Raw genomic sequence first — 21,246 nt, forward strand, 5'->3', positions numbered from 1 at the left:
AATACAAAAAAAAAAATGCATTTTGATAAATAAAACTTAAAAATAAGTTTTGGAAAAATAAATATTTTTCATAATTTGTATTAAAAAAATCTTATTATTGCATGCATTTATTGCATATGAATAAAGTAATACTGTTATAGCATATAGATACATTAAGATAGAATGTGGTCATCACACTAGGTTGAGTTCACTTATTGTCTTCTCTCCCAATCTAAATCTATTTTTAGCTACATTAATAATATTTATACACATAAGTATTTAATTATTCGTGTGCTTGCAAATACTTATTAGAAACAGTTTCCCAAACAAATTATATTTGTAGCATTGTTGCATTTTAGCATAGTTAATTATGTTACTATTTTTCTGTGATGTAGTACCCTACAAGGCTGCAGCTGCTTTATTTAAGTAGCTTTGAACTGTTAGTCCACACTATCATGGCAATGACCGTTTGAAAATACAAAATTTCACTTGATGATGTATTATAATTATGATTTATCTATTTTGTATTCGACAGACATATGTTAAGGTTAACAATTAAAATTTTTTTTATTAAAAATATAAAAAATTTAAAAATTTAAATATATTTATTTTATATTATTAAATTTACTAATAATAAATTTATTATATATTCTTAGAGTACTTGTTAATTAAACTCGTATAATTAAAAAAATAAAAATAGAGAATTATCTTTTAGTTAATCAGTATTAATTAATTATTTATTTTAATTTTTTTATTCTTGTTTTAGAAAATTTAAAATTTCGAGTTAGATTTAAAATAAAGAATAATTCTAAAAAATTGATTGATAATAGCTATAAAATATTAGCTCCTTAATCGCAGTCTAATTAATAATGAGAAAACTTGTTTTTTTGAGTGAATAAGCTAAGATTTGTTGTTGCATATTGTATAGTAACTTTTTATTATTTACTGAAATATATAGTAACATATTCTTTTATAATAAAAATCTTAAATAGTAACAAATTAGTCATTCACAAGTGAAGTTCATACAAAAATATCATGAAAAATCCGAAAGGATTTGCAACTTAAGTTGATCTTTCCAATTTTGTTTGCTTGAACCTAACAAAGTATTTTCAACGCATAAATAATAAATTTGTTAAAAAGGATAAGAATCATCCACCTTAGAAAATAATTAGAAAGTTAAAATTCTTTTTTTTAATCACTAATTTATTTCACTGTACTTTATTGTAAATTTGAATATTCTTCTCTAATAGTTCAAAGTCCCCTAACTTTTTATTTTTTATTTTTGGTAGTATAAGGTTACACATACTTGTTTAGAAACTGTAAAGTGAACATATACACATGAATAATTATAATAATTTTCATGATTTTGAACATGAAGGAATTAGTAATTTGATAATCAATAATTCATGCTAGTTTAATTAGCGAAATCATAATGCAATAAACCAAAGTCCCATGCACTTACGTTTTGACAGCACACTTTATTCTCACCCAGCATTATCATAATTATATTGTACGCACTTAAGTTGGTTGATATAATTAATTATACTACAGTTGAGTATTGTTCAAGTTAATTAATTAGATCACATCATAATATTATTAATGCATCCAAGATGTACAATACTAATAGATAGTAATAAGTAATAACCATATTATTGCAGGATTTTTTTTAATATAAATTATGAAAAATATTTATTTTTTTAAAATTTATTTTTGAGTTTTATTTATCCAAATACACGTTTTTTTTATTTAGACAAGTTAGCCACACACCCCGACAAACTCTATAAATTTTACAGAATTCGTTTTACTCCCGGCCGAATTCCATTTCAAGTATATTGAATTGAGTTTGAAAAGTTAACAATAGTAAGCATTGTCATCGTTTCCAGAATATATAAGAATACACAGAGTATACATGAATAAGTCATATTTTATTTTTGAAAAATAGTTATTTTTTAGATTTATAATTAAAAAAATATTTGTTAAATATAATTTATTCCGATGTACTTACTCTGAAGATGATGATGTTAACTTTTCAAACTCAATTTAATATATTTTAAAGTGGAGTTCATCAAAGAGTAAGGCGAACTTGTTAATCTTCATAGAGTTCACCGGAATATGCAACGAACTTGCCCAAATAAAAAAAAATGCATCTTGATAAATAAAACTTAAAAATGAGTTTTGAAAAAATAAATATTTTTCATAATTTATATTAAAAAAATATTATTATTGCATGCATTTACTGCATATGAATAAAGTAATACTGTTATAGCATATAAATACATTAAGATAGAATGTGGTCATCACACTAGGTTGAGTTCCCTTGTTGTCTTCTCTCCCAATCTAAATCTATTTTTAGCTACATTAATAATATTTATACACATAAGTATTTAATTATTCGTGTGCTTGCAAATACTTATTAGAAACAGTTTCCTAAACAAATTATATTTGTAGTATTGTTGCATTTTAGCATAGTTAATTATGTTACTATTTTTCTGTGATGCAGTACCCTACAAGGCTGCAGCTGCTTTATTTAAGTAGCTTTGGACTGTTAGTCCACACTATCATGGCAATGACCGTCTGAAAATACAAAATTTCACTTGATGATGCATTATAATTATGATTTATCTATTTTGTATTCGACAGACATATGTTAAAGGTTATCAATTAAAATTTTAATATATTTATTTTATATTTATTAAATAAAAAACTAAAATTTTTTTACTAATAATAAATTTATTATATATTGTTAGAGTACTTGTTAATTAAACTCGTATAATTAAAAAAATAAAAATAGAGAATTATTTTTTAGTTAATCAGTATTAATTAATTATTTATTGTAATTTTTTTATTCTCGTTTTAAAAAATTTAAAATTTTGAGTTAGATTTAAAATATAGAATAATTCTAAAAAATTGATTGATAATAGCTATAAAATATTAGCTCTTTAATCGAAGTCTAATTAATAATGAGAAAACTTGGTTTTTTTTGAGTGAATAAGCTAAGATTTGTTGTTGCATGTTGTATAGTAACTTTTTATTATTTACTGAAATTTATAGTAATACCTCGTACTAGTTTATAAGAAATTTAATTGGATAATTTAAAATTCTGAAGGAGGATCTGGGTGATGTTGAATAGCCGAATAGGTATAAGAGGAAATAATAAATTTAGGGTTGAATGAAAGTAGACATAGATGGTAGGAAATGGGAGAGGTCGGTGAGATGTGGGTCCTTTTAAGAAGGTGCGAGATGTTTGTACCGAACACATGGCACAAGAAATGCGGCTGTGACGGGAATATTGCAGTTTACGAGGGAAGAACAACCAAGGTCCAATGGAGGCAACACCAGCGTAACCTAGCACCAACTTATTTAGAACAAGAATATTATTTAATAGGAATTTGAATCCTCCAAATTTTGAATTTTATTTTAAAAAATAAAATATGATATTTTATTATTTATTTTATAGATAAATTTAAAAAAAAAATATAAAAAAAATTATTTAAAAATAAAAAATTATATTTTATTCTCTAAATTAAAAATTTAAAATTTAAAAAATTTAAATTCAATTAACAAGAGTACACATGATTCGGACACAAATTCAAATATTTAAAGATTAAATTTATGTGATTTTATCAAATTTATGCTTTAAAGTATGATAAAAATTTTAAAAATATATCCAATCATTATTTAGATTTGAATCCAAATTAAGATAAATTCGACTTCATCCAATTTATGCGTATTTTAGAAAGATTAAAAAAAATTTAAATTAATTTTAATATTATATTATAATAATTATAAATTTATTATTTTATTTTTAATTACATTTATTGAATTAAAAAATAAATCAAAGACGTACAAAATTAAAATTTATAAACAAATTTAAGTTCAGATATAGATATTAACTTTTTAATAACTAGTATATTTTTTTTATAAATATGTGTATTATAATTTTTTGATATAAAATTTATCAAAATTTGAATTTATCTAATCTAGATTAAATTTTAATGTGATTCGAAAATAGTGTGATTTTATCATATCTAAAACCGAATAAAAATTTGAATAATAAATTTAATTATTATTTAAAATCGAATTTAAGTCAAAACGAAACCCACTTCACCCTACTCATACACCATATAAAAGAAGGCAAAATAAATTTAAATATAGATATTAACTTTTTAATAACTAGTATGTTTTTTTATAAATATGTGTATTATAATTTTTTGATATAAAATTTATTAAAATTCGAATTTTATCTAATCTAGATTTAATTTTAATGTGATTCGAAAACAGTGTGATTTTACTATATCTAAAACCGAATGAATAAAACTCTGAATAATAAAATTAAGGAAAAATTTACGGAGTCAGCAACTTTTGTGTTTTTTAGCCAATATTTAATCATTATAACAAAAGTGAGTAATCTTTTATCATTAAATATAATCTCACACCATTAAAAATATTATTAATAACTAATTAATGATTACAAAACATCAAAATTACTCGTTCCTCTAAATTTAATCGTTATTTAAAACCGAATTTAAGTAAAAACGAAACCCACTTCACCCTACTCGCATACACATCTCCGTAAAAGAAGAAGAAGAATAGATATATCATAATTCACAAGTCACAACAACAACAAACTTCGTCAAATCTTCCATTATGGACAGGGGTGGGGCCCACACTTAATACTTCTCCTCCATTCTCAAGCAAAGTATCATTCCTTCATTCACACTTTCATCGAAATAGAATGTGTGTAGGGTATAGGATTCCGATAATGTTCTCTTAACTAGCTTAGCTTGTTATTTCCCTTCAAAGTTCACACACCACTTTTAATTAATAAACCGCCCGGGGCCTCGGTCTATGTTTACTTCTTAAAATGACATGGTTAGTTTCCTAATACCAATTAAAGGGAAAAAGAATTACTTACTCATATTCGTATTCGAATCAGTATGTCAATTAGTAGTAAACAAGCATACGTACATGTGTATTCGTACAAATCATTATATTCTTATGACACAATCACACAATGTTTTACCTTAAAATCAGAGATGACGAAAACATTAGAACACGGAAGAATTATAATTTAGTGGAGCTTATACTATAATTAGTTAATTACACAATAAAGTACATAAACTAAACAACGATCTTTAAAGTTTAATTCATATAGCTGGTGATAGTATAAATTTTTTTATAAAATTCACTCCTACCAAAAAAAATTATTTTTGACCGTCATTTATTTTATTTTTAACAACAATAAAAAATAAATAAGCAATAATATTTTTATAGAGAATTAGACATGAATTTTCTTATATTTATCATAAAAAAATTTTAGCGACAACTATATATATAAGTTGTTGCAAAAAAGTATCTAATAATAGCTATTATAATATATATATATATAATATAACAACAATAAATATATAATTATTACAAAAATATAAGTTAAATAAAATATATAGTGTTTAATATATTACTACTATTAAAAATTTACAAGTAAAAATAATTTTTATTGTACTAACCATTTAATTCCATTTATATATTTAGATGACTTTATGAGTTAACCATCTTACGTATGAAAAACATTAGCTGCCAAATATAATTGATAATTGATTTTAGTATAGGCATTAAAATTTTGGTTTTTAAATAATAGATATAAAAATTAATCGCTACACCGATGTAACCCTTTTATACTAAGTAACATTGCAAATGAACTACATAAACTAAAGAATAAGCTTTAGGAAAGTTTTTAAGTATACCGGTACATCGGCGTATTTCAGTAAATTTTAACTATTGATTTTAATTATATATACTTTTTATAATTAAAATGAACGATTAAAAATGACTGAAACATTAGTATACTAGTACACTTAAAAATTTTCCTAAACTTTATGAGCGAGCACACACATATTATAAGAGGAGAGGTGAAGGGTGATGAGATGGCACGTGAGCAAAATGATGGAAGACACGCGAGACACGAACCACGTCATGCTCTCTTTTGATTTAAGAATTTGGTAATGGCAAATTGGCAATGATGGATTATTGAAAGGAATATCATGAAAATGAAACACTGTATCATCATGTCCTTTATTCATTGCTAACTTAACTTCCAATTCCAAACTCCAAACTTGGTTCCTTTTTTCTAACGTATCCCTCTCTACTCTCAACGTGGCATGCCCTCACACACCAACACAAATTCACACCATGCACTGCACACGTCACACGACAATATCAAACATTTTTTGTAAACAAATATTTGTTTATAACTGAAATTTCTAAGAACAAATAAAAGCTAGCCCTCGATCTCGATCCCCATGGCATGAAGTGGATCCTATAATTACTCGCATATTGGTGTGCATATCAACCACAATGTGCCAAATCGCTTGATGGGATTGAACTTTAACAGGAATTGTACGATTATGGAGAAGGTTAAGGAAGCAAACAAAAATAGATGGCTGGGTCTATTCTTCATCACTAAGTCTTCTTCCATGTCCTCCACGTGGCAATGATGATATAAATACTATTACATGCATGCATACGAGATATGTAGAATATGGTTTGGTTGTATTTGTGTCGGTACAGCAAGTTGTTCCAAAATATCATTATTTTCTAATTTAGGTTGGTTTTGTTTTGCGCCAGTTCAAAATTTGTGAGCTGAGCATGCGTGCTTGTGTTGTCCATTTGGCTAGCTATAATAATATTAATCATAAAATAAAAAGGTTTATGGAATGTTACAAGTGCGTGCGAAACATGCACGCATCTGTATATATCAACTCATAGTTAGGATTTTTCTATTTATTTATTTTTTTGAATGCGCCCACTTTATTTGTTCTATCATTTTCTAACACACAATGTGGTCATGTAGCTATAGCGACAGTAGATTACAATCTAATTAAGAATAACTTTTGGGCTGTCACTTATTGACGCTTTGCACTCTCTGCAAGCGCCAATTTAATTTAATACTAATCACTTTTTTTCCATGTGAGCGTTGCTCACTTGATTCAAATGTCTCATTAGTTAAATATACATTAAGACTACCAAATGTTAACACTTTTTTTGAAAAAAAAAAAAAAAAAAACTAAAATTGAGAAAGACCTAACTGTTATATTCTATTTTATTTTTATATTTATTTTTTCTTTGGTCTTGACTGTTATATTGTATTTCCTTCACAGTTCACACATAAACTTCGCTAACTTTATTATTATGTGCATTTTTTTTTATGAAAATGGGTGTGCAAGTTTTGAGAGGCTCTATATATTGGGCCTGTTAAAGGTTGCGGCCTGTACCTTCCCAACAGAAATGGGCTATTTTGGGAGCCCATTTTGAGCAGGACAAGAAGAGAGTAAAGATTTTGGGCCGTTCTATGGTTTTTCTCCGGGCTATGTTGGTCATGTACAAGATCTACTAGACCTCTCTCTATTCTTAGCAGATTTGGGTTTTGGTTTAATTGGAATTAAGGTCCAAAACATTAATTGGGTATTGAATCTGTATTATTAGTAAGAATAGCTTTTCTTTCTCAGAAGTAAGCATAGTTCAATCAGTACAAAAATAATTTTCATTGGGCCTTTGAACTCTCAAGAAACGTGCTGGTCCGTCCAAAAACAAAAAAAGAGAAAGAAAAACAAACGTGCTTGTTCTATTGTGAGACTTGTTGCCTTTTGTTATTTGGATTTGACTCTAATCAAAATTATAATTTTTGTAAAAAAAAGTGATTTAAGTTTTTTTTTTTGAAAAATTATAAAATTCTAATATCCATGCTTAATTGATTTGATAGTAAGCTACCAAGCTTAATCTTCATATTTAGTGAATTGTTTACAAAGTATATGCCAGTTATTCACATGTGTTAAGAGTGGATCACATATGAAATTGTTGATCAATCAAATCAATTGGAGATTTGAATTAAGGTATGTATAATTGTAATAAAAACTGATGTTTGTCAGAAAATGACATAATATACAAAGGTGTGTAATGTGTGAGGGGAAAAAAAATTAATAATAATTTAAGAGTAGTGGTTCTTTTTCTGAGTGCTAAGATTATTGGTTCGGAATAATTGAAGCATTTAAAGCAAAAAGGAGAAAATGAAAGTAAACTTTTGCATATCAAGTTTTAGGATAATTCCATGACAGATGCTAGATCAAATGTTGACCAGGTCATCAGAAAACTAAGAAGAAAGACTTGTTGAGGCAACCCTGTCTTTTTCATCACCAGAAGCAAGTTAAAGAGTCATTAGATTAATGGATTCATGAAATTTTAAATATTTAACAGTGGAAACTCAGGTGCAGTCGACTTCACGTGAAGTTGATAGCTGAGAGTCGTTAGATGATTTGACTGATTTGACTAAATTTTCATCTAACGACTCTTAGCTATCAACTTCACGTGAAGTCGACTGTACCTGAGTTTTCACCATATTTAACTTATGAATTCTTGCTTTTAAAAGACTCGTGATTTTTTTTTTTTTTGCCCTTGATAATTATTCATTATCTGTTTATGCCCAAAATCATATTAACTTAACAATCTTATACAGCAAGAAAATGATCTTACCATCCTACAAGAAAATCTCATCAGTCATTACCAAAATAAAAGTTGAGTAGATCTAGATCAAAGAAAGAGAAAGACTATATTTATGGTGCATTTTTTAAAAAGTGCGGTACACCACGCACTATTTTATTTAACGGCCAAGATCTAATAATATATTTATAATTCTATGATCTATGGTGGATTGTAAATTACTCTTCCTTCCATTTATGACAACGTTGTTCGACTTGAGCTAGTGTTTCATGCAACGGCCCCAAAAAGGTTGAAGGTGCCTCCAAGGAGAAGCATGTTTGGGTCACCGACAAAGCCTTATTCTTTATACACATGCTTGGAATTTGATCACACACACATATTTATTTAGAATATAAAAGCACAATGCATATTGGTGCTTGCACTAGGTAACAGATTGTGATGCTGGTTTAATTTTGGAATGCACCACTACTCATTTTTAAGTTTCAACCATAGGTTTAATGGTTAACTGTATTGGATGGATGAGATGAAAGTGGTGCACTGTGCACGTGAGTTTACCAAGTGCACCCTAGAATTGGCTACGAATCTCCCTTTTGCATTAGGGTGGAAGCAACAGAAAGAAGTGGAATAGAAGCATGCATATGGCAAGAACTATTTGTTTGGTCAAAGCCATTATTTTGATCAATATTAAACAAACTCGATCAATTAAGTTCATATTGATATTAGACTATTAGTAATTAACTAACAAATAGTGCCGGTAGTCGGTAGAAAACTAACATCAATACATCAAACTATATAAAAAGTTAATAACTATATAAATTGCAGTAATGTTCTATAAATGGTGCTTCAATGTGATAAATCATTTAAAAAAAAAGGCTATTATTAAAAATCCTCAAAGTTTCCATAGTTTTTGAGAAAAATCTGAAAATTTTAAAAACATGAGAGCTTAAATTTAATTTACTATGTTATCAATGAAGAGTAATTTAATTCTGTTATAATTAATAATTACAAAAGTCAAATATTTTGTACTTATATAATATTCTCGTGTTACTTTTTAAGGATTTAAATAGATTAATGTGAAGTAAATAGTATGTCAATTCTTTGAAATTAAAATTGTTATTGTGATTGCGGCATTGCGCCATGGATAGGTAAAATTACAGGCTGTTAGATTACGATATATGAATCACACCGTCACCGATTGCATGTGTAAGCGTAACTACGAGCCTTGAGGAATTTTATAGAGAGAAAAAATACCACCACCACCACCACCAACACCAAATAGCGTTGGTCTCATTTTATACTTGTTCCCACTTTTTTCATTCTTTTTTCGATTCCAATGGCAGTTGGGAAGGGGAAACTGGAAACGGAGTCTTAAACTTCACCTTCTTCAAATTAAACTCTAATTCCCCACTCCCTACGCCACACACATAAAAACTGCACGAAGAACGCAAGTCTTCAGAATCAGATCTATATATAAGAGCGTGTGAAGGCTAGATCCATTGATTTTTCTCTGCAATGTTTCTCGATAAAATGGAGAAGTTCCTCGACAACTTGACGCCGATGGATCTGATGCGATCGGAGAAGATGACCTTCGTCCAGCTCATCATCCCCGCCGAGTCCGCTCACCGAGCCATCTCCTACCTCGGCGAACTCGGACTCCTCCAATTCCGCGACGTGAGTTTCTCTCTCAATCTCTCTTTTTCTTCCAGATCCGAGCTTGCTTCCTTCAGATTTTCTCCATTTTCTCGCTCCTCGTGTTGTTTATTCTTTTCGGCTATTATTTTTGGTGTTTTGAGGTGTTCTCCAAGTCTTGTGTGGCGTTTCCCTAAGTTGCATGGTTTTATGAGTTGTGCTACTGCTACTTGAATGAATTAGATGTGGTAATTGACATAGATTGGAAATGCGGCGATACTAGATTCCATTTTGAATGCGTTTTTGGATTTTGGATCCTACATGCCGAATCAGTTTGATGCCAAAACAGTTTATGCAAACTGATTCGGCGTTTAGGTGTGTCTTTATGTTAGATTTATGGGTTGTTGAGTGAAATTATAATTAGAGAGTAAAGAGCTTCGAATTTGGTCTGTGTTGTTGGTTGTATGGATTATGGATTGTTCATAACAATGTAGAATTGTAGATTACCGAGCTAAGTTTAGTAGTTTAGTCAATTAGTCAATTACTAATTAGGTTCTCGAGCTGTAGTTTATGTTTGATCCTTGTTGAAGGTTGTTAATACCGGGTTGGATCAGGAGGTGTTGAAAGTGCTGGGTCCAACCTCCAAAATCTTCAACTTCCAATACATATTTGAGTATAGTTGATAAGGGTGAATGCTACTGGTAATTTTATACAGAGTGGCCTCACATGCAGTTGACTATGTTTTTCCAGTCATAATTTAACTTGTTGGAGGATACTTTTGGTGGCATTTGTTATTTCGTCAGCAGCTCTTTTAGAATGTTAGAAGGAGTTGCTTAAATCTGGTGGAGAACCAGCTACACTGCATGTGATAATTACGATTCATTTTAAGAGCTGTAGCCTTAAGCCTGCCTTTTCAGGTCCAAAATCAAGGCTCTGATTATCTGAATATGCTGGATTTTCACACGAAAAATGATTGTGTTACTTCTGAATCTGGTCTGTTCTCTCAGACACTTGCAGTTGGAGAGAATAACAACTGTGTGTATTACGTGGATAATATTTGACCCTTCCAAATTGTATCTTTATAATATATTAGGTGGGAGCTTTGCAGATTCAGAGTTTATATGAAAAATCTCTCTGTAGGCTTGTTGGTCATAGCAGTACCGTGTGGCTCTGTAAAGTTTATTGTTCATATATTGCTGGCTTAAAATTTTTCTATCATCCTTCAATGTTTACTTTTGAACACTGTCTCCTTGTCTGCAGTTAAATGCTGATAAAAGCCCTTTCCAAAGAACGTTTGTTAATCAGGTAACCTTCATTTCATTAATTAGCGTCCTTTCTCATTTTGAATGGTCTTGTCTGTATTCTGTAGATTTTATTCTGCTGTTGGGATATGACTGTATGGCCAATTCTCATAACAAATATCAATATATGTCGCCTAAAAATATCAAAAGGCAAAATCAGTAACATAGGTTGTTTTGTGCATGCCAGGTAATACTCACCCTAATTATCATAATTTGATTTTAGAACACTGAACAAACTGGTTGGACTTTAGGTGTTAGTTTTTCTTTGGGAGTGCATTTACTAAATTTTGTACCAAACAAGTTTCCTGTAATTTTGTTTATAATTTTATTGAACTAGATATATGTTATCTATCTTCAGAAGTAATGACTTTCTTTTTTCTTTTTTTAAATAACATTTTTTATTTGTTGTCCATTCTGTTATTAATGGGTAACACATTCCACTTTTGGCAGGTAAAGCGTTGTGCGGAAATGTCACGGAAGCTACGATTCTTCAAGGATCAAATCAATAAAGCTGGCATAATGTCTTCTTCTCATACTGCACTGCAACCAGAGATTGACTTGGAGGATTTAGAGGTGTCTTTCTATGTCCCTTTTTTTTGGTCGTGTCTGTGTGTGTGTATAATATTCAATTATTTCCAAAGATTTTGTATTTGATGTTCTCAAGCTGCCAGCAATGACATGCTGCTGCTATTTAAGTTGGTGGGTGTGCTCTGATTTAAATTCTATTTGATTTCACTTTAACCAGATACAACTTGCTGAGCATGAACATGAGCTAATTGAAATGAATTCCAACAGTGACAAACTTCGGCAATCATATAATGAACTCCTCGAATTCAAGATTGTATTGCAGAAGGTATTTATTTATTTATTTATTTTTCTTCTTGATGTTTTGTAGCAAGCATATTCTCAGTTTAATTTCAAAGTTTAGGGGTGTAGATATGCACCTTATTTATTGTTATTGACATATCAGTACTCTTTCCTTATTTTTACCCCCTCCCTTTTTTCGGTTTTTAATTTGTTAGCTCAAAAAATGATATACCATTCTTCTTAGCAAATAAAATATTTTCTATATGCTTTATTTCATGTATGTATTGATATAACTTTGTGGGTAAATTTTAGGCATGTGGTTTTCTTGTTTCAAGTCATGGCCGTGCTATTCCTGACGAGAGAGAACTACAAGAGAATGTATACTCAAATGACTTTGTTGAAACAACATCTTTGCTTGAACAGGTTCCTTGTAGCAATTGCTTAGTCTGAAAATTGCAAAGATTCTCTACTAGTTTAGTAAATTTATTATATCTTGTCAATCCACTAAATTAATTTTAATTTGCAGGAAATAAGACCTGGACCATCAAATCCGTCTGGTTTAAGATTTATCAGTGGGATAATTTGTAAATCCAAGCTACTTCGGTTTGAAAGGATGTTGTTTCGTGCTACAAGAGGCAATATGCTTTTCAATCAGGCACCAGCTGACGACCAAATCATGGATCCTGTTTCAGCTGAAATGGTTTTCTTCTTTCTTATTACTTTTAAGAAGATAGATTTGGCTTTCTCCTCCACCAACACCCCCTCCCCCTCTTTTTTTCCCCCAAACACATCATTCTGACCTATTCTGTTCCCATAACCCCCCCCCCCCTTTCTTTTCAGATTGAGAAAACAGTGTTCGTCGTGTTTTTCTCTGGGGAGCAGGCAAGAACTAAGATTCTGAAAATTTGTGAGGCATTTGGGGCAAATTGTTATCCTGTTCCAGAAGATATAAGCAAACAGAGGCAAATAACTAGAGAGGTTGGTATGCTTTTCTAGTTTTCCAAGGAAGATGTTGTTTTTAAGTTTTAACTGTTGGGTTTTGCATATTCTTGCAATGATGTTTTAGGGGTCAAGAGTTTGCTTTTTTGGATATAGGTTTCGTCGCGCCTTACTGACTTGGAGGCAACTTTGGATGCGGGGTTGAGGCACCGCAATAAGGCTCTAGCTTCTGTAGGGGAACATCTATCAGACTGGATGAACATGGTATGATTTTCTTTTTGTCTGTCTTGTTTCAACTGCAAAGCAGTCCTAATATATCTTATCTTGTGCAAGTAATCAATTCTCATTTTGAACCAACTGCTCTCATCATCTTGTCCTAGGTAAGAAGAGAGAAGGCCGTGTATGATACACTGAACATGTTAAATTTTGATGTCACAAAAAAGTGTCTTGTTGGAGAGGGATGGTGCCCTATATTTGCAAAAACACAGGTGATTTCTGAATCCTTTAAGTTGGTTGCACACTTACCATTCACTTATTATCCTTTTAATATTTCAGGAGTTAAAAACATGTTTGATATACATTCTCTAATAGAGAGCTTGCACTTAATGATTTTTCAGATTCAGGAGGCATTGCAACGGGCAACTTTTGATAGCAGTTCACAAGTAGGCATAATCTGCCATCCAATGGATGCAGTGGAATCACCACCTACATATTTTAGGACCAACAGTTTCACAAGTCCATATCAGGAGATTGTTGATGCATATGGGTGAGCCTTATATTTTGTGTTTCTGTGAATAGTTTAATCTCTTAATTATTGTTTGGAGTGCTTTCTATTGCATTATTTGTCCATATACTTCGGTCAATAGATGGTAAATATCTGATTAGTATATGTAGAATTTCAGAAAGATAACTTAGGATGACATGATCTTGCCTGGTTTTTGTAATTTCTAACCTCAACATGTAGAGCTATTTCTTTTTGATAGTTAAACTTGCACTAAGATGTCATTGAATTGTAAATTCGTGATAAAATGTTTCATAGAAAGTTTCTTACTTGTTCATGGAAAACCAACTGGATTTAGTGGTTTTTGACTAAATAGATAATTAGAGAAGGATAACAAAGCTTTGTATACTGGGAAGAATAGGGAAAAAGACTGAAGTTTCGATTTTCAACCTAATCAGTATTTTACAAATCACAGATTCCTCTGTACACTTGGGTGCATGAATCTTTATGGATAGAAAAAGTGGGCGAGTTGTCCCGTTCCCACCTCTTTCTAAACTTGTTTGTTAATCTCAACCTGTCTAAGAGAATGTAAAACTTCTTTAGAAGTTATGAATCATGATACAATTCCTTCATATTGTTTGAGCTTTTTGACTCTGCATTGTTATTCTAGGAATATATAGTGCCTTGAGAAAACTTTTTTCTAGTGCATTAGCTATTACTTCCTCTGTTTATAATTAATGAAGACTTGCAAGATTCCTGATTAGCCCTTCAACTTGGCAGTGTTGCGAGATACCAAGAAGCAAATCCTGCTGTTTACACAACTATTGTATTCCCCTTCCTATTTGCTGTGATGTTTGGGGATTGGGGTCATGGAATTTGCCTGTTGCTGGGAGCATTGATTCTTATAGCGCGCGAAAGCAAGCTCAGTACCCAGGTAATTTTGTTTTAGCTGTTTTATAAAACCAATCAGAAACTTAATGATTATGGCAAATATATGTAATGGGCTGTGACCTATATAGTTGATGAATGGATAATCTTATTATTGAGATGTGCCAATTTGAATTTCCTTCCTTTTCGTTGTTGGTGCTCAAAAAATGAATGCTGTCTAAGCATTTTATTGTTAGATGTGGCGTGTCCTGTGTTTAACATTATTTTGCTCATAAATACAGCACTGGCAAGGTGGCATTTTCTTGGAACTACAATTTTTTTTTTCTCTTTAGTATCTTGTAGACTTTGTACCAGAAAAACCTGATTATTTTGTGTTAGAAAAATATTTGAAAATTTGTAAGTGTTTTATTGAAAAAAAATCTGTTGTAGTACATAGAAGTTTAGAGAGGGATAAAGCATGTCCTTTACTTTTGGTGTACTTGGCATGGCAGTTAATTACCTAATAGTTCTATTTATTTTCTGCAGAAGCTTGGAAGTTTTATGGAGATGCTATTTGGTGGACGCTATGTACTTCTTTTGATGTCACTATTCTCAATCTATTGTGGATTAATCTACAATGAATTCTTTTCTGTTCCGTTTCACATATTTGGTGAGTCAGCTTACAGATGCCGAGATAATACATGCAGGTATGTTTTTTGTTTCTTACCTCTAACTTTGATGCACTTCAATGTCTTGTTTTCTTTTTCTTTTTTTAATTTTATTTTTTTTATTACCTTGATAATATAACACCTTGCTTGCTTGTCATAATTTCTCCTCATAATTTTGAGTTCCATTGTACATTCAATGTTTATTACTTGGAATTATTCTTCTTCATTACTACTACTACTACTACTATTGATGGATCTAGGTGAGTTTCCATAACATGGTAGATTAGTATGTGGTCGTGATATTTCATTAGATATTAATATATTCTGTGTGTATTTCCAGCGTATATGTTACTATATTATTCTTTGACCCTTTATTTCCCGTAACACCATTACCTCCTATCAGGGATGCACATACTATTGGCTTGGTCAAAGTCCGAGATCCATATCCATTTGGTGTGGATCCCAAGTGGCGTGGAAGTCGTTCAGAGTTGGCTTTTCTGAACTCTATGAAGATGAAGATGTCCATTCTGCTTGGTGTGGTGCATATGAACTTGGGAATTATATTAAGTTATTTTAATGCTCGGTTTTTTGGGAACTCACTGGATATAAGGTGTGTCACTCTTCCTGGCTCATGCAGTTATTATTATGTTATCTGTTTCATTGAAGGTTTTACCTCACTCAGTTACTCTTCATGTTGCTGGCAGGTACCAGTTTGTGCCGCAGATGATTTTCCTTAACAGTTTATTTGGGTATCTTTCCCTCCTCATTGTTGTTAAGTGGTGTACTGGTTCTCAGGCGGACCTTTATCATGTAATGATATACATGTTTTTGAGCCCCACAGATAATCTTGGTGATAATGAGCTGTTCTGGGGTCAAAGGCCACTTCAAGTATGAATCTGGTTCTTTTATTTGTTGTTGCATAATTAATTGTTATGTTTCCTCAGTTTTCATCATGCTGAGTTTTGCACATGATTTGCAGATTGTATTATTGCTTTTGGCACTGATTGCGGCTCCGTGGATGCTCTTTCCAAAACCTTTTATACTAAAGAAGATTCATACTGAGGTGCCATTTTTACCTCCGTTGTTTATGATTTTCTTTATTTCATGCACATATTTGTATATTTATTCTCAACATTGTTGAACATCAGTTCTCCTGGAAAACCTTATCAGCATTCTACTTAAAAGTCCTATCAGCTGTGCAGACATCTTTTCCAGCTATTTGTTCTATACTTTTGTCTTAGCTTGTAACTAAGGAGGCCATGACAATGAGTTTTCTGAGACTCATATTTTATGTTGCTGGTATTAAACAGAGATTTCAAGGTCGTAGTTATGGTATTCTTAATACCTCTGAGATGGATCTTGAGGAGCCAGATTCTGCCAGGCAACATCATCATGAAGAATTCAATTTCAGTGAGGTTTTTGTTCACCAAATGATCCACGCCATTGAGTTTATTCTAGGTTCAGTTTCAAATACAGCTTCGTATCTTCGACTTTGGGCACTTAGGTCTGCTCAGCCATGATTTTCCTCTACTCTGCAAATTCCTGCTTTAGAGATTCTTGTTCCTTTATTGAACTTATCTAACCATTTTGCAGCTTGGCTCACTCCGAACTTTCTACTGTTTTCTATGAGAAAGTTCTGCTTCTTGCTTGGGGGTGAGTTAAACTTAATAAGTTATAACCTATCTTTTTATATACCATTGGCCCATCTGCATTTCTTTGTTGTGTTTATTTATTTTAAATATTACTTTTTAATCGTTAATGTCATTCCTGGTTGCAATTGTTACAGGTATGACAATCTTATCATTCGGTTACTGGGGCTAGCCGTGTTTGCCTTTGCAACTGCCTTTATACTGCTTATGATGGAGACTCTTAGTGCTTTTCTTCATGCCCTGCGGCTTCACTGGGTCGAATTTCAAAACAAATTCTACCATGGTGATGGCTACAAATTCAAGCCTTTTTCCTTTGCAGCCTTAACAGATGATGATGAATGATCTATTCGTATACGTCTTGGTTTTTTTGCAAAATATATGCTAAGGATATTTACACAAGTGGAAGCACAGTGAGAAATGGTTGGAGTTGGAACCTAATTTGGAAGTTGTGAACGTTAGGAGCACAAATATATGCTAAGATTATGCTACTCGATATTCTTGGTCATTTTCCTGTGGCGATGCTGGTGTAGTCATATCTGCCAATGGTCATGGAGAGCACCTGTAACAGATTATTCACTTTATAGTTTTCTTTTTCTTAGTATAGGAAAAGGGGGAGAGATAAGGAAAGGGAAGGGAGTGGTTAGACTAATTTTGTAAAGATGAGCTGGGGATCCATTATAGTGTAGCAATTGGATTCACATATAATATATATACGATGTAGCGCGGCTTTGCTGGGGAACTTTTTCTCTGAATTTTTCTGTATTCATAACTGACGAGTTGATAGAGTCCCATTTTTTCGTAATGATTAAACAAAGTAAAATACAAGGTTGAATAATTTTGTATGGAACCTTTGTAATGCTGTTAAGTTGGCACTTGGTACCTGTTACCCTGACGTCGTTCCGGATTATTCGGGAGCAATTTAGTGTTTTATTATGACACACTATTCATTTGAGTATAATTGAACGAGACGTTTGTAAATGACAAAAGCTATTAGAAATAGAATTATTCTTCCCCAACAAGTCTTTATAAGTTATCTTGTTATTGCAGATAACGAACAATTTAAGTTTAGATTGTCAATTGAATCAGAACAAAATTGATTATTGTTTTGAATCCAATCAAGTGGTTGAGGTGTGGTTCAATTCAGAAAAAAAATATAGCATTAGAGAAAATATTTTTTTTTTTTGTATTTGCAGCAAATTTGGATATAACACGAAGATATTTGAGTATAATATGAAGAGATTTAAGTGTATTTTTATTCTGATAAATTCTGCATAATTCAAAACTCTTTCTCTTTCTCCTCATCTTCTGTCGCTTTTTTTCTTATTCATCTTTTCCTTTTTGTTTTACCTTCTTAAGTTTCTTCTTGTTTTATTCTTTTAACAAGAATAAAAACAAAAAAATCAAACAAAGAAGAAGAAATATATAATGCTGCAAAATTATTTGAAAAAAAATGAACTTATATTCATTTAACTAAAAGAAAGAAAGAAATAAGAAAAAAATGCAGCATTAGGGGAAACATTTTTTTTTGTATTTGCAACAAATTTGGGTGTAACACGAAGATATTTGGGTGTAATTTTATTCTAATAAATTCTGTATAATTCAAAACTCTTCCTCTTTCCCATTCTCATCTTCTGCTGCTTCTTTTTTTTTTCAACATCATCACTATTTTCTTCTTTTTTTTCTTATTCATCTTTTTGTATTTGTTTTACTTTCTCAAGTGTTTTCTTGTTTTACTCTCTTAAGTCTTAACATGAATAAAAACAAAATAATTAAACAAAGAAGAAGAAGAAACACATAATGTTGCAAAATTACTTGGAAGATGATGAACTTATATTCATTCAACTAAAAGAATGAAAATGCAGCATTAGAGGAAATATTTTTCTGTATTTGCAGCAAATTAGGTATAACACAAAGATATTTGGGTATATTTTTATTCTGATAAGTTCTGCATAATTCAAAACTCTTCATCTTCCTCCTTCTCATCTTCTGCTGCTTCTTCTTCTTCATCTTCTTATTTCATATTCTCATAATTCTTCTTAGGAGGAAAAAATCAAACAAAAAAAGAAAAAATACACAATGTTGCAAAATGAATAGAAAGAGAAGGAGGAAAAAAATGCAGCAACGACAACAGTAGCAAAAAAACAACGATGAAGATGAAACACGTGAAGAAAAAGGAGGAGAAACGCAAAGAAGAAAGAGGAGGAGGAGGAGGAACGCGAAGCACGCTATGGAAACCATTGAGTAGCGCGCGTGTTGACACGCTCGTATGGGTGAGCGTCCTTTTTGTTAGGTTTGGCCCAACTTGTATGACTTGTAAACCAAAATGACTTGTATGTGTAACACTTCTCTTAGAAATGTATTAAAAGAAAGCTAAAGGTAGCTGCTAGATTCATTTTTAACTTTTAGGTTTTACTATTTTGTCAGTTAGTTTTAGTGGTTAATTTACACAATTTAAAATATAACTTTTTTAATTAAATTATTTTTTAATTCTCTTATTTCTATTTGAAATATTTTTTAATTTTTTTACAAAATAAAAAGATTTTTTACTATTCTTATAATTTATTATGTAATAAATGGATAATAATGTAACTTACACCTGCTATTATGTTATAAGATTTTTGTTTATCTCCTGACCCAATACTATGGTCCATACCCAAGTAAGTCAAAAAGACCCAATTTAAAGGATGGCTAGCTGACAGATAACACTTATTCATATAAGTAACTGTCTCCTAAAATCTCTCACCCACTTCTAGAAGAGATATCTCAACAACCCTGCGATAAAGGGACGGTCATCTACCTTCAGAAGTGGAACTACTCTAACGGTGGTTATGGGATCATCACTTATAAATACACTGACACACTCAGGTAATAGGAGATTCCAATACATTCTAAACCTGCTTAATCCTCTAAACCTGCTTAATCCCTTGCTGACTTAGGCATCGGAGTGTCTTTGCAGGTACTACCCCCCATTCTTTCACATACACAACTCGAACGGCGGCTCTCAGACGTAAAGCAAGCCAGAGACCATATTCCCACAACATTTGGGCCTCTCATTCAAGCCTAACTATCCGGTTCTAGGTAAGCCCGGAACAATTCTTATTATATTTTTATCTCTTCGTAACCTTTTTTCTTTGTATAATATCATAGAATCTTTTTATAAATATTATTTTTCATATTCTCTTATTCTTTAATTTTATATAGGTTACTCTATGTTTTTAATGTTAATAAATTTTTTTTAATAGGTATAAATTGAGTTAAATTATAATTTCATTCTCACCTTTTATATTTACTCTTTCTTATTTCTACTATATAAATCAATATTCATTTTACACATTTTCTTTATCTCTTCTCACATAATCTTATATCTCTTCGTTTTCTTTCTCCCACTTTTGCTAAATATATGTACTAAGTGATTATGTAATTATACTTATTAGGAAGAAGGTGAAAAAGAAAATGATAATGACTCAACCAAATAAGAAGACCTGAATTAACATAATCACTAAATTAAGGTAACAACTTTTTTTGTAAGTATTGCTTGACGAACTATTTTAATGCTAGTTCTCGTATATTTCTTTATAGTTGGATTAGGTGTCAGATTTATCATGTGAATCACCTATCTTATACAATAATAAAGGATGCACTTTAAGGGGTGTATTTAATAAAAATAAGTAAAACAATGTATTTCAACCTTAAAGTTATTTTAACATTTAGCAAATGACTACTATAATAATTCATAAAATTTGTTTGCAATGTTTTTTGGGATTCAAAATGAAGCAAGAGAACAAGTGGATCATATCAAGACAACAAATATTCGAAAATAAAATGATTTTTTTTTTCTGTTAGTACGTTGTGATGAATAAATTTTATGTATTCTTACATGAAGAAGTGTGAATGACTTGCAAGTGACATAAATATTTTTTATGAATAAAGTTGTATATTATGTATTTATTTTCCAAAGTAAATGAGTGGATATGTATATGATTTTTAGGTTGTTGAATGTTTTTATGAATAAAAATTATATTTAGTTTTATAGAAGTGTGCTTGTGTTGAAGTTGTAAGTGTGTTGTAAGAATAGAATTTGTCATAGAAAGTAGATATATTTCTACATAAAAGTGTTCTATGAATAAGGTTGATCTATATTTCTATGAATATATTTTTCGAAAATTATATGTAGTTGTTTCTCTATCAACAAA

General features: G+C 30.8%; 1 protein-coding gene across 1 annotated transcript; it reads left to right on the forward strand.

Moving 5' to 3' along the window:
• The first annotated feature begins 9,561 nt into the window (after window positions 1-9,561).
• On the forward strand, window positions 9,562-17,895 carry LOC148553250 (V-type proton ATPase subunit a1-like). Its single transcript, XM_088493075.1, has 18 exons — window positions 9,562-10,143; window positions 11,362-11,406; window positions 11,853-11,975; window positions 12,148-12,255; window positions 12,522-12,632; window positions 12,736-12,909; window positions 13,050-13,187; window positions 13,305-13,412; window positions 13,529-13,636; window positions 13,766-13,914; window positions 14,650-14,803; window positions 15,283-15,443; window positions 15,808-16,014; window positions 16,109-16,292; window positions 16,384-16,467; window positions 16,715-16,908; window positions 16,998-17,057; window positions 17,191-17,895. Exons 1-18 carry the CDS (start codon window positions 9,985-9,987, stop codon window positions 17,393-17,395), a joined length of 2,472 nt encoding a protein of 823 aa, XP_088349201.1. The 5' UTR covers window positions 9,562-9,984; the 3' UTR covers window positions 17,396-17,895.
• Window positions 17,896-21,246: the final 3,351 nt, after the last annotated feature.

The sequence above is a fragment of the Arachis ipaensis genome, chromosome B7, assembly GCF_059453495.1.
Source record: "Arachis ipaensis isolate K30076 ecotype BB chromosome B7, ASM5945349v1, whole genome shotgun sequence".
NCBI classification, from domain to species: Eukaryota; Viridiplantae; Streptophyta; class Magnoliopsida; order Fabales; family Fabaceae; genus Arachis; species Arachis ipaensis.

What these genes read in the sequence shown, in the direction of transcription:
- LOC148553250 (XM_088493075.1), top strand. Translation starts at nt 9,985, where the DNA reads ATGTTTCTCGATAAAATGGAGAAGTTCCTCGACAACTTGACGCCGATG. An exon ending in GACTCCTCCAATTCCGCGAC is followed by an intron (nt 10,144 to 11,361) that starts GTGAGTTTCTCT and finishes CCTTGTCTGCAG; the next exon opens with TTAAATGCTGATAAAAGCCC. An exon ending in GTTCTGCTTCTTGCTTGGGG is followed by an intron (nt 17,058 to 17,190) that starts GTGAGTTAAACT and finishes CAATTGTTACAG; the next exon opens with GTATGACAATCTTATCATTC.